The sequence below is a fragment of the Tiliqua scincoides genome, chromosome 5 (genome assembly GCF_035046505.1).
Source record: "Tiliqua scincoides isolate rTilSci1 chromosome 5, rTilSci1.hap2, whole genome shotgun sequence".
NCBI lineage: Eukaryota > Metazoa > Chordata > Lepidosauria > Squamata > Scincidae > Tiliqua > Tiliqua scincoides.
Window position 1 is genome coordinate 27733258 of NC_089825.1, and position 13589 is coordinate 27746846.

At 42.1% G+C, this 13589-nt stretch overlaps 1 protein-coding gene and 1 pseudogene across 2 annotated transcripts in view; both read left to right on the forward strand.

The window, feature by feature from the left end:
- The window catches only part of PPP1R9A (protein phosphatase 1 regulatory subunit 9A), a 150889-nt gene that overhangs the window by 108655 nt on the left and 28645 nt on the right, over positions 1-13589 (forward strand). For both annotated transcript variants that reach the window (XM_066628037.1, XM_066628036.1), the window contains exons 6-8: positions 3723-3878; positions 9009-9062; positions 11666-11895. In XM_066628037.1, coding sequence (XP_066484134.1) covers positions 3723-3878; positions 9009-9062; positions 11666-11895 — 440 coding nt within the window. The remainder of the gene's footprint in view (positions 1-3722; positions 3879-9008; positions 9063-11665; positions 11896-13589) is intronic.
- LOC136654996 (5S ribosomal RNA) lies at positions 12422-12538 on the forward strand (annotated as a pseudogene).

A 13589-nucleotide genomic window follows, 5' to 3' on the forward strand; every position in this document is an offset into this window, starting at 1 on the left:
TGGCAGGGGGAGCAAAACAGAGGCATTCGCTTCCCCCATTTGGGAGGGCTCCAAAGGGGAGGGGCCACGTATGCTGTGGGGAAGCTCCCTGTAATACTTAGTGATTTGCACCCCTCTAGCTACTCAGCTAGGAAGGGGGATGCAAAAGTCACACATTTCCTTACTCACTATTCCTTACTACCCCCTTCTTTTGGAATGGCCTTTCCAATCCCAGTATATGCCCAACCATCACCTTGTCTGCCACCCTGTGGATTGCAGCATCTCCTCCTCCCCCCCCCCCGAATATTCCCAGCACATACCCCAGCAGGGCTATACCTGCACCCAAAACAGTAAAATATAAACAAAAACAAAAACCTCACATCCTCTTCACCGTATCACCCACCCTCTTCTCATGGGACAGAGAGGAAATTGCACACACAAAAAAGGGGGAGAATTGCCCAAGGAGAAAAGGAAAAGATAACACTCTGCGGAGGTCACAAAATGTGACACACCTGCTAGTGCACTTCTCCCCTTTAACCTTCTGGTTCTCCCCACCCTCCCTGCTCTTTCTCCACTCCAGGCCCTGCCTTCACCCAGGCCCACATATGGACTTATTTCCTCTCTACCCCCACCCTTAAAAATAGTGAAACCACCAATCTCAGACCATCAGTCTGTAGAGGCCCTGCTCCCACCAAGATCCCATAAGTGGTCTATTCTCCCCCCTAGAAGTCCAAATGTCCCATCACTGATCAGGTCTCACTGTCTTTATGACCCACTGGTGGACATCCACTGCTCTCCATTCTCTCTCCCACAACTATTAAACCACACAGACCCAAATCATCGAACAGTGTATATAAGAGTGTCATCAATATGAGGCCCTACACCAGGGGTGTCAAACATAAGGCCCAGGGGCTGGATGTGGCCCCCAGAAGCCTTTTATCCGGCCCTCGGGCTCTTAGCTGCTGAGTAGTGCTGAGGTGTTACTGCTGAAAAGCAGCCTACATGAAAATTGGGCACCTCCATATCTTGAAATATGATCAAGATTTGCGTATTTTCTCTTCTGTCATTTGCAGTTAATTTTTTTTGTGAGAACAAAGTGCTGATTTCTGGCCATCAACTGCTTAATGATGTCACTTTCTGCTTAATGACATCACTTCTGGCTCTCAGCAGGTGCCCTTAATGCTAACTTCGGCCCTCTGTATGACACCCTTGCACTACACATTAAAGTAGCTAAACCATTATATGGATTAAAACTCTAGTTTGAACTCTAGTATAAAAAAATATTGCTCCTGTAATGCACATATCATGCTTTGGTATTTTTATATGCCTTTTCCTCTACTCATTAATATTCGATTTCCCAGAATTATGCAACACTTCGGACATCTGTCCCTTCTTTTTAAGCAGTTGTTATCTGTTGTGGTTGGAAACAGTGACTCATGTATTTGTTAACTGTTTTTCAGATTAATATACTTTCCAGCAAATACTACTTTTACCATATGGCACCAAATATTAACTATAAAAAAACAAAAACCACCACTACCACCTTCATGCATAGAAACACAGCCTGGGTTCCGAGCATGAGTGTTGTGTTCTTTTTGCAGAATTGTATCTACAATACTTGCTGTTTGTTAGCCTGGACCCTGAAAGAATGGATAAATGAAGTGGGTAATGGATATGATGGCTGTTTGTGAACCAGTAGAAAAACTCTGCTTGTTCCTGGATTAGCTCTATAGCATACAATTAGAAATGCAGGAATTGTCCTTGAAAAAAGCAGGTATCTTTCCCTCTGGACATGGGCACAGAAGAAACTGGAAACCAGCCATGCAGGATGCACCATTTGTTATTGCAGCTGCAGCCCATGCAACTGGCCACACTGCTGTGCTTAGCCTGTGCTGCTGAATGGGGAGGTTTTGTGCTCCTGTGGGCCACCACTGTCAGACAGTATGTGAGGGTGGCCATTGGTGAGCCCATATAGAGCAATGCAGATGCAGCCATGTTACACCTGCTCAGAGGTCTGTAGTGGCTTGCAGCGGGTGATGATATCAGTCAATTCATTCCTGCTAAACCACTGGACACGTCTGCATAACATACAGCATAGCTGTGCCTGCATCTTGTAACCATGGCCAGCTATTACCACCCATCTCCTTGCTCATTACCTGTTCAGTGAATGAAGCCTCTTCACTAAGTGGCAATGCAGGCCACTGTTGGGTTTCACAGTAACGCTGTCAGCCCTGTGGACAGAGTTAGAATTAAATGGCATTAAGTGAAGAAACCTACACTTATGTACTGTGGGGGTTGAGGGCAGTGAATCAGCACATCATATCCTGTACATTAATGTTATGATTTAAAACAAGTTGATAGCCTGCCCTTTGATGAAAAACGTTTCCCAAATGACTTTGTAACAATAAAACCCACAACAGTAATAAGATAATAACAATACAAATGGATAAATAGCAAAGATTTTTAAAGCAGCATCTGTGAACACACCTTCCATCACATATTTAAAAACCTCAAGAGAATAAAAATGGATTTCACCTAGAGCTGAGAGGGCATCAAAGTAGGTGAGCTTTGTTGGGGAGAGGATTTTATGACTGAGGTACAACACCAAGAAGATTCTTCTTTCCATTTCCATACATCTCATCTTTCCCATTCAGTGGAAGTGCAGGCCACTGCCAAGCTTCATAATAGCCTCACAACAATTAACAGAGCCTGTAGACTGTAGCCTGTAGGCTCTGATATGAATAGCATCTTGGGCTTTTCCCCCAGGGATACCATGATTGAAATCTGCACTCAGCTATTAATTTGTTCAGTGACCTTGTAGTCTTACAGGACCAATCCACACATCACTCTCTTAACTGCATGGACTTCCCTGTGCTTGCTCCCTATGCCTGTTCAAGCCACAGATTGCTGGAGACATTGTTAAAGAAACTGCTTTCAGTCTTTGCTTTACTCTGTGCTCCCACCGTCAGTACTCACCATTGTTATTAGTTCCTCCTTTCACCTTACCGAAGTTGAACAACAAAGAAAATATTGTCCCAGCTGTTTTCCTTCCTTGTTCTTTGTGGCAGTGACTATTCTTCTGACTTCAGTCAGAAGCAGTCACTGTTGGAACAAGGAAGGCACACTAGGCTGCAATTTCCTTTCTTGGGCAAGAAGAATTGAACTGCTCATCTCTGGCAGGAAAAAAAGCTCTCTTCATACCAGCAGTCCAGGGAAAGGCAAGGGTTGAAAGGAGACTCTCCGCTCATGGCCACCCACAGTGTCTGCTGGCCAATACAGGTAGTAGAGGGAGTTTTCTATACTTGTAGCCTAAGAGGGACTGTATGCGAACTGATCTTTTGCCTTAGGTTAGACACAACTAACGACTCAGTGATTTAACTAGTACTTACTCAAAATTAACCTTTTAAAGATATATTTCAGTATGTAAATTAAACACACACACACAAACACACACACACACACACATTTTTGTAGTCTAACCAATCAGAATTTTGCTGGGTCTCCAAATCTTTAGGATTTTGAATTTGCAGATATTTGTCATATTTCTCAAAATACTTTTGGTTTTGTGCTCAAAGTACTCTTGGTCTCCTGCCATTGCTGTCTTTTCACATGAACTCATCTTGCTCGCCATATGGAAAATTGTTTTGAAGGGTTTTTGGTTAACAAAATATAGTATAAACTCGAACTGTACCTGTCTTTAATAAAAGAGAATATCAGAAATGCTTTAATTCTGTGCTTCTAAGACAGGGGAATATGCCACTGATGAAGATGAGGATGACATGGGACCAGCCCTTCCAGGAGGCGATATGGCCATTGAAGTGTTTGAGCTTCCTGAAAATGACGACATGTTTTCCCCGACGGAACTGGACACCAGCAAACTGGCACACAAATTCAAAGAAGTAAGTTGGAGAACTCAGAGAGGGTATTCAAGCAGTATTGAGCCACATCATCTTCTTCTTCACTAATCTGTATTCCTCTTTGTCTCTCTCTCAATGATTTAATTGATTTCCCACTGGTGCATGTAAATCAATATATGTAAATAGCACAAGGATTCCTGCTACTATTAGCTGTGACAATTTTGCCAGTTCTCTTTAACATCTGCAGCTGTAATGATCACTGTTGTTTTGACAGTGATCCATAAACGAGCTAATGCTATTTGTGACAGCAAAATCTGTATTCCCGAAAACCACTTACTGAGCAGACCATACTGAGTTCTGTGGACAAATGGTCTGGGAACTGTAGCAAAAGCTCAGTTATAAATCTGATGTATTTGCAAATATTAATTTCATCCTACTTTTTCTTGCAGCTAAACAAACTTGTACTTGTGTAAAAGTTGTAAAAATACTTGTGTATATAATTTCCAGTTTTAAATTCAGATTAAATGTCCTGAACTTTTTTGTCTCACAAAATCACCCAAAATGAATATTTCAGAATGACAAATCTGGCAGTATTTGTCCCAAAGCCTTCAGTGACTGGAGAAGCAGACATGTCACCAGGTAGATTCAGATAGTTTCAGATTCTGAAAGAGGTTAAGGTGTAGTTAGTCCCTCAGTGAAGACATACAGAGGTCCCTAGCTGCTATGTTATATATTAGTGTTGTGTAACACAAGACACTTTTCCAAAAAGATATCACTTACTTGTATCCAACATATTCATTGTCATATGTGACAAGTGCACATACATGTATGTCTTGGTATATGTATATAAAGTAACTGTGACAAAAGGCCCATGTATGTTCATCCCACATGAAAGTATAAAGGCAGATTACTTGCAGTTCCCTATTTGAAAATGTTAGTTGAGGAATAAATGTATTTTGTGTGAAGTGGCCCTTCATCTCTGAATTTGCATTAGCATGCATGGTTTCAAAAACTGGATTAGTTTGGAGTTTACGATTGTTTCCATATTCATACTGGGAATAGGTAGAATGAAACCTTTTTAAAAAAAATTGGGTCCCACTTTGGAAAATGAGATCGATAAACTTGAGCTGTGGCATGTTGGGACAGATGGAGCCAGGCTCTTGAGAGACTCTTTACCATTGAATCTAACCTGAGACAGGCTTGGACCTTCCTCTTGCATATCTGTCCTGCCCCCCTCTAAGCAGATAGTTTCTCCTGTATAATGTTTGCTCACAGCCATTGTCAAAGTATGTATATCTCTTAGGGCGCAATCCTAACCTTTTATGTCAGTGCTTTCCAGCGCTGACATAAGGGCAGTGCAGCTCTGAGGTAAGGGAACAAACATTTCCTTACTTTGAGGAGGCCTCCGTGAGTGACACCCAACTGCAGGATGCAGCACACGGCCCATTGGCACCGCTATGCCACTTCTGGAAAGCACTGACATAAGGGGTTAGGATTGCACCCTTAGTCACACCTGGCTGTTTGCATGTCAGGGTTTCTAATAATGGGGTTAGTGGGAGCCTTGATTGGTAGTGAGGGGCAACTAAGGAAAATCAGGTAGTCCAGAGGTGTAAAGAAGATGAAGTAGTACTTTTCCCATCTACTTACCTTTGTTATCCCTCTGTTTGCTCCAGATCCTTTTAAATCTGAGACTTATGACTCAGGATAGCTGAATGTGCCTACTCCCCTTCCCCCCGCTGCTCCAGAAGTAGTTTTGGAGTTATTGCATTCTTAGGCAGCCTCCAGGCAACAGATTCTCTTCCCTGTCCCTCATGTAATCACTGTAAAGCAGTGGCAGGAGAAAGCCTTAATGGCAAGAAATCCTGGGGCCTCACAGCACAATTCTAATGCATGTTTACTCAGAAGGAAATTCCATTGCTTTCAGTGATTGTAGCAAGTGTGTTTAGGGCTGCAGCCTAAACTAACTTTCATTATGCTTTTGTGGCATATTTTGACTTTTGTTGGAAACATACATACTGTGTATTGCAAAACAACTTGACGACCGCAAGAGGGTCTTGTTTACGCTGCTAGATCAGTGGAATGTGCTGTGCCACTTTCTGTTTCAGTTATCTGACTGGGCGATGTTCCTTATTTGTATTTATAACAGGATACCCTGTTGTAGTAACACAGGAGAAACTGATAAAGGAGAAACTGAGCAGATTGTAATTGATAAAAACTGTGTGAGTTTGTGTGTTTGTTTTGCATTATTTATCACATAGTCTAAATATAGTCCACTGGCTCACAGAATTGTTTTAGAAAGTCATTTAAACGGGCTAGCTAGAAGCTGTTTGCGTGCTGCAGTCCATCCTATAGCACCATCCATTTACCATGCTGCTGTAGCAGACAGTTTCTTGGGTATCTGTTATGTAGTGCAATGGACAAAGCTGTTTTGTAATACATTGTGGTTTGCAGTTGTGTGATGGAAATGACCAAGTTGAACATTGCATGTGAATGCTTTAACGCATGCAGAAGTGTTGGGTTTTCAATCTGTCATGCTGCTGCTTGTGTGAATAGGGCCCTCGACTTTCATGCTTTCCTAGTATCTATTAAAATAATGGACAATAAACAATGAAGGAGAAAAGGGTTTTGGTTTTAAAACTAAGAGCTGAGTATTTCCCTCTTGCCCAGCTCATGCATATATTTCATGAGATTTATATAAAAAAAGAGGTTCTGTCCTGCTGCAAGCCAGCTTTTATGCTTGCACCTATGACATGCAGGCAGGATGCTGTTGTTGAAGAAGTGTGGTTGAAGCAAGCAGGCAGACTATAAATAGATGAACCTGTAGCCGTCATGGTGAAGAGGAAAGGGGAGCGGCTTCCTGTATTCTTGTGCGGATGGAAGCCTTTTTGCCTTTTCCCAGCATCAAGGTCATGAGCATGTCATGAGGGAAGCCATGGCGAAGCAGGCTCCCTGTGGAGGAAGGGATATGTTCTCATTGTATATATGTGAGGAAACAGGATTCAGAGGCACTTTGTTTGTAAAAAGAATCTCAGGTTAAAGCGAAGTGAATGGAGTTGGAATGCAAAATGATTGCGTTGTGTGGGTCTTGCTGCTGACGGGCTGTGCTGAAGGAGAGAGAAGGCAGAGCCTTATTACAACCAGTAGTGTACACCAGCTACTCAAAGATGACAGACTGTGGAGGACTGAGGGTGTTAGAGCTATCTAGAACAGGGGCCACTCAAAGTTATCCAGCCCACGCAGAGCTAGACTTGGGAAGCAAAGCACTGGGCAGCTCATGGTAGAGTCATCTGCCTTGCCAGAGTACCCAGGCTTGCAGAGTGATTGCCAAATGTCCAGCCCCTTTGCCCAAAAAGGTTGCCAACCCCTGATCTAGGTGGTCTAGAAGCTATCATGAACCTGCAGTTCTGATTGGTCAGCAGGTGACCACTTCAAATTGTTTATTCAAAATTCCCTCCAAGAGTTCTGACTGGCTTTTAACTATGAACCTATAGATTTGAGAAAATGCATCTTGTGGCTAGACACAGAGACAGTGAAATTCCAGTGTTCTCTCACTGTGGAAAAACTGTGTCTACTCAGGAAATCTTCCCCTGCCCTCCAGTTTGAGACCTGATTTTAATAGACAATAGATTCCTTATAAGAAGTAGTAGTAGTAGTAGTAGTAGTAGTAGTAGTAGTAATAAACTTTATTTATACCCCGCCCTTCTCCCCAAAGGGACCCAGGGCGGCTTACAACCAGTTAAAAACAGATTAAAACATAATATTAAAAAACAGATAAAAACATTAGCATATTAACAAATATCATAAAAACAGTAATCAGATAAAAAATCAGGTAAAAGGAGCATAGAGCAGCAGATCATAGGAATCAGGCCTGTATAAAATACTAAGAGATGTAGAAAAGATGTTTAAAAAGATTTTAAAAGGCCATGAACTCAGAAGGCTTGTTTAAACAGAAGGGTCTTCAGGCCCCGCCGAAAAGTCTCAAGAGAGGGAGCCATTCTTAAGTCAAGGAGAAGGGAGTTTCATAACGTTGGTGCCAATACTGAGAAGGCCCTATTTCTTGCCGCCACCCCCCGTACCTCCCTAGGTGGCAGCACTTGTAAAAAGGCCTTCTCTGATGACCTAAGAGGACGAGCCGGATTGTACGGAAGTAGGCGGTCCCTAAGATACCCTGGCCCAGAGCAGTAAAGGGCTTTAAAGGTCAAAACCAGCACCTTGAATTGGGCCCGGAAACGAATGGGCAGCCAGTGTAGCCCCTGGAGAAGCGGGCTGACAGAGTCAAACCGCCTACCTCCAGTAACCACACGGGCTGCCGCATTCTGCACTAATAGCAGTTTCCAAACCGTCTTCAGGGGCAGCCCCACATAAAGCACGTTACAATATGGAATGGAATGGAATGGAAAGTAGGGAATAAATGACCCCCAAACAAACAACAGCAACAACTGTGCCTGGATGGGAAACTGTCCCAGTTCTAGCCAGGTCAGACCTTCTCCTCCATAGCACTGTAGATCCAAGATTACAGCTTCCTCCTCAGAGGCTTGGGCAGGAGAAAGGAAGTAGGCACAAAGGAAAACAGACCAGACGTCTCTTTCATCCTTTTTGTTCCTGAGTCCCTGCTGTCAAATCTGGCATTACAAAACCATCCCATTAGTTAACTGCAGGTTGAGGGGTCAAGAGTTTTCCTCTTTAGGTACGGTGTGCATGGTGCGTGCATGTGTATGTGATCTCCTTTGTACCCCTGAAGCCTTTTAATCTCTTGTTCCTGTGCTCAGTGCTCTGCTGTGACATGCCTGCTTAATCCACACAGCGAGGCTTTCTAAGAATATTTCTGTGCACTGGGACGCTCACATCCAGGCTGGCTACCAAGCCGAGCCTGATAGTTGGTATTTCCTCCTCCTCCAAGACATTTGACTTGTCCTGGCTGAGCGGGCATCCTCATCTGATATTCCGAAAGGCTGGCCAGCCACACTTTCTTTAATTAACTTGCACAGACTGAGTCATTTTCCAAGCTAGATATTTTAATTTACAGTCTACTGCACTGCAGCACTCTTGTGGGCCTTCTGCTGTGTACTACACTACAGCATTCAGGTGGCAACGTAGAGGTCTTAGAAAATAATATATCGGAGTACTGGCACTCACAGCTCACTTGATCGCTTTTGTGGTTTCTATTTTCAGTTGCAAATCAAACATGCAGTTACAGAAGCTGAGATTCAGAAGCTGAAAACAAAGGTAAGGATTATTACTGGCTTCTAAATGGCAATGTTCTTGTTTTCAAAGGCTGCAGGCTGCATCCAAAGGGAGGTAAACTAAAGTAAGTTCTTACTGAGAAACACGGTGAAGAAAAGCACTCAGGAGGGCTTGTTTTGGTACAAATGGTTTTATCCAAGCCTCAGTAGGATCAGAAAGACTGTTATTACAAGGAAACAGCGGCAATTACATATTAAATTTTTACTCCTTTCCAACATATTTGAAAGGAAATAGCAGAGCGTTTGCTTTTCACATACAAGAGAAATTGCTGCATGCTGTCCGAGTTCTGAGGAGCACCGTGCATTGTTTTTCTTATATAGACAATGCAGCATGAAGCAGGTAACTCAGAAATGCTACTTGCTCTCTGAATAAACAGGATTTGTGTGTATTTTGTTGATCAGCTTCTCTTGTTCATAACCCTTATGAGGCACACATTTGTCCTGTTTTAAGGAAATGTTTTGAAATAGAATCCTTTCTGTTTCTGCCCCTTGCTGAAATTCAGAGATATTTTTTTAAAGTTATATTTTTTTAAGTAAACATTAAAAGCAATTAAAAATGGAAAGCATAATGTTTATGCCCTCACTGATATTTGTGCAATGGGCCTACAGGGAGAGATACATAAAAGGAAATTCCAATATAATTTATTTTTCTATTATGATTTATCTCTCTGCTTTATTTTAAAAATCCAGAAATCTTTCTTCATGTCAGTATAAGGTCTGATGCACCACTGAAAGTCTCATTGTCTTCAGTGATTGTTACATTTTTATTTCAGTGGTAGTGTTACTTAGTGGTTAAGGGACTGAGGGCCCAATCCTATTGAACTTTCCAGCACCGACGCAGCAATGCCAATAGGGTGCACACTGCATCCTGCAGTGTGGGGAAAGTCATGGAGGCCTCCTCAAGGTAAGGGAATATTTGTTCCCTTACCTCAGGGTTGCATTGTGGCTGCATCAGCACTGGAATATTTGATAGGTTTGGACCCTGATGCTGCAATCCTGTCTACACTTACATGGGAGTAAGCCCCATTGACTGTAGTGGGACTTCTGAGTGGGTATGCACTCAGGGTTAAACCGCTTTGTGAACTTTTAGTTGAAAAGCGGTATATAAATACTGTTAATAATAATAATAATAATAATAATAATAATAATAATAATAATAATAATATGCATAGGATTGGGCTTTGAGCTCTTCATCAGGACTTCCCTGGTTTGATTCTCACCTATGTCATCAACTCCCTTGGGAGAGCTTTTCCAGCTCAGCCGCAATATGGGGATACAAATAACTTACAGAGTTGTCGTAAGGATTCTGTCAAGATGATATACTTGATACTTTTCACATTCAGAGCACTGTACAAGTGTTAAGTGTTGAATGTGGTCTTCAAAAGAGAAACCTTTTGTGATTTTTCATGTCTGCATTTCACCCCCTGGAATTCTTAGAACAACAACGCAGTTTTTTTCACTGTGATAAGGTATTTTTTTAATAACCTAATTTCATTTATTTATAATAATAAAAGGAAAGGAAAAACACAATAAAAGAAGTAAAAAGAAAGAATAGACGACAACAAAGCAAGTTTGCCGTTGTTGCTGTACTTCGTCACAGCCTTTGCTGGGCTGGTTAAAGTCTGCAATTTGGGATCTAACCAAGATCCTAGGAATCACAGAGATATCACAATAGGATTCTTACTGTTCCAAACAACGTTGTTTTCTGGAGTAATCTGGTATAATTTACTCAAGGCCAAGAATGTGGAGGTGTTTCTTCAAACTTATAGGCATTGTTCCAAAGCTCCAATGATAGTTGGTACAATGTTGACCTTCTCCCACAGATGCCCAAGTTCTACTTGCAGATCTTGATGTCTTGAGATCTTCTCATGTTCTTTATTTTCAATTCTACTGTGTCCTGAGATTGCAATATTAATGATCCAAAGGATTTTTCTTTTTGTCGGTAGATACATAGGTAGGGTGGCAGTTTTGATCATGAAATGTAAACCCACTTTCTCTGGACTTAACCGGCACATTTTAAATTATAAGCCTATTAAAATAAGTTTTACACAATTTTGCATTCCTTAGAAGTTTGGCCAGTAATTTAAATATCAAAATTGAAAATCTTTTCTTTTCCATATCATGAAAGCATTGAAATGTTTAAACGTAGAACCTAGTAAAAAAATGTAGACCATTAATTCTTACCCAGCAGTTTAAATCTATGACAACAGCATCATTTTAAGCGTAGATTTATGGTGTTCCTTAAATACAACAAAAATCATTTAATTGCAGCTTTGTCATGTGGGTTTTTTAAAAATCTGTCTTACTAAGGCATATGTGACACACACACAAAAAACTCCTAAAGATGCAAGCACTGGTATTGCTCTCTTTTTAAGTCTCATCGTGCTGCACAATAGGATAGTACAGAAACTGCTAAGTAGAAAAAGATACTTTTTAATATAGTGTCTTTTTTTTCTAGTGATGTCTTCGGACATTTGTAGTTCATGTCAATAACAAAAACAACAATAATAGACCAGTCTTCCTTATGCATAATTATTTCCAACCAGCTGAACTTGAATTTAAAAGCTTCTGCTTTGCTGTATCTAGTTACAGGCAGCTGAGAATGAGAAAGTGAGGTGGGAGCTAGAGAAGAACCAGCTTCAACAGAACATTGAGGAAAACAAAGACAGAATGATGAAACTTGAGAGCTACTGGATTGAGGCACAGACCCTCTGTCACACAGTCAACGAACATCTGAAGGAGACCCAGAGCCAGTATCAAGCATTGGAGAAGAAGTACAACAAAGCCAAGAAACTGATTAAGGACTTTCAACAAAAGTAAGTAGCAACCATGAACCGAAGTCTCAAAAGGACTGGTGTCGGCTTGGCCAGACACTGGCCATTGAGTCGTGCTCATCATTTGGCCCAGCATGCTGAGGAACTCTCGGTACAGTGGCAGTGGTAACCCCCAATGCACCATCGAGGAACAGACAGGGCTATCATGTAAGGCCTAGTGGGGGCCTTCACTGCAAGTGGATAAATCCACCACCTATCATTCAGAGTGAGGCACTACTGAGGCAGCCTGGAAACAGCTAGAGAAAATATGTATCTAGATTGAAATGAGCCTCTATTTTTAATCCACAATAAAATCACTGGTTGTTTTAGTTACCAGAAATTTGGGATGTACTGAGCTAGAGAAGGTATGATCCATTATTTTCTTTTGACATGCCTTGATATTTGTACAATGTCAATACTGTTTTTCACTTTGCCCATAATCAGAATATGGAACTTCTTATAAACTTTAGAAGCGAAACTTTGCTCAGAATGTTTAAATGATAGTCGTATCAACCTTGAAAGGCAATAGAGCCACAACTGTTACCCTGCACATGTCCGATCTCATCTGATCTCGGAAGCTAAGCAGGGTCAGGCCTGGTTAGTACTTGGATGGGAGACTGCCTGGGAATACCAGGTGCTGTAGGCTTATACCCAGGGCTTTTTTTGTAATGGAACGCACCGGAACGGCGTTCCGGCACCTTTTTTCCCCCCTCCTCTCTGCCCCCACCTTTTCCCCCCTGCCTGCACCATCCCGCCCCCTTTTTTTCCCTCCTCCTTGCCCCCACCTTTTTTCCCCTGCCTGCACCACCCCACTCTGCACTGCTGGCTAGGAAGGGATTCGAACCTCCAACCTTGTGCTCCACAGCCCAGCACTCTCTCCATTAGGCTATAGGAAAGCCTGTTGTCAAAGTGTTCAGAACTAATATATAAGGTCTTCAGCCCAGCTGGTGGCTATCAGTGCCTCAAGTATTAGTTCCAAACACTTTGAGCCTAAGACCTCTGGTGGCTCAGTGGTTAAATTATAGGTCTGTGAAGCCAGAGGCTTGGGGTTCAAATCCCACTGAGGAATAATTTTTTTTTTTTTAAGGTGGGAAGGTGCTCCATGGCTGCAAAATATAAAGGTTGGTTGCTAGTTGCCAAAAGGGGGGCCAGTTGAGGCTGCAAAACCCCTCAAAGTTCAGTCCCAGGCAGGCTTTTTTTTTACCTTTTTTTTTTTTTTTTTAAGTTCCAGTTAGGACTTAACCCACAGTTAAGCTCCTGGAGTGAGCCCCCTGCTGGAGGCTGTGGGTTAAGTCCTACCTGGGACTTAAAAAAAAAAAAGTTAAAAAAAGAGCCTGCCAGGGACTGAACTTTGAGGAGTTTTGCAGCCTCAACTGGCCCCCCTTTTGGCAACTAGCAACCAACCTTTATATTTTGCAGCCATGGAGCACCTTCCCACCTTAAAAAAAAAAAAAAAAATTATTCCTCAGTGGGATTTGAACCCCAGGCCTCCAGCTCTACAGATCTATAATTTAACCACTGAACTACCAGAGGTCTTAGGTTCAAAGTGTTTGGAACTAACACTTGAGGCACTGATGGCCACCAGCTGGGCTGAAGACTTTATATATTTGTTCTGAACACTTTAACTACTGTATAGGCTTTCCTATAGCCCAATGGAGAGAGTTTCCTATAGCCCAATGGAGCACCTCCCCACATAA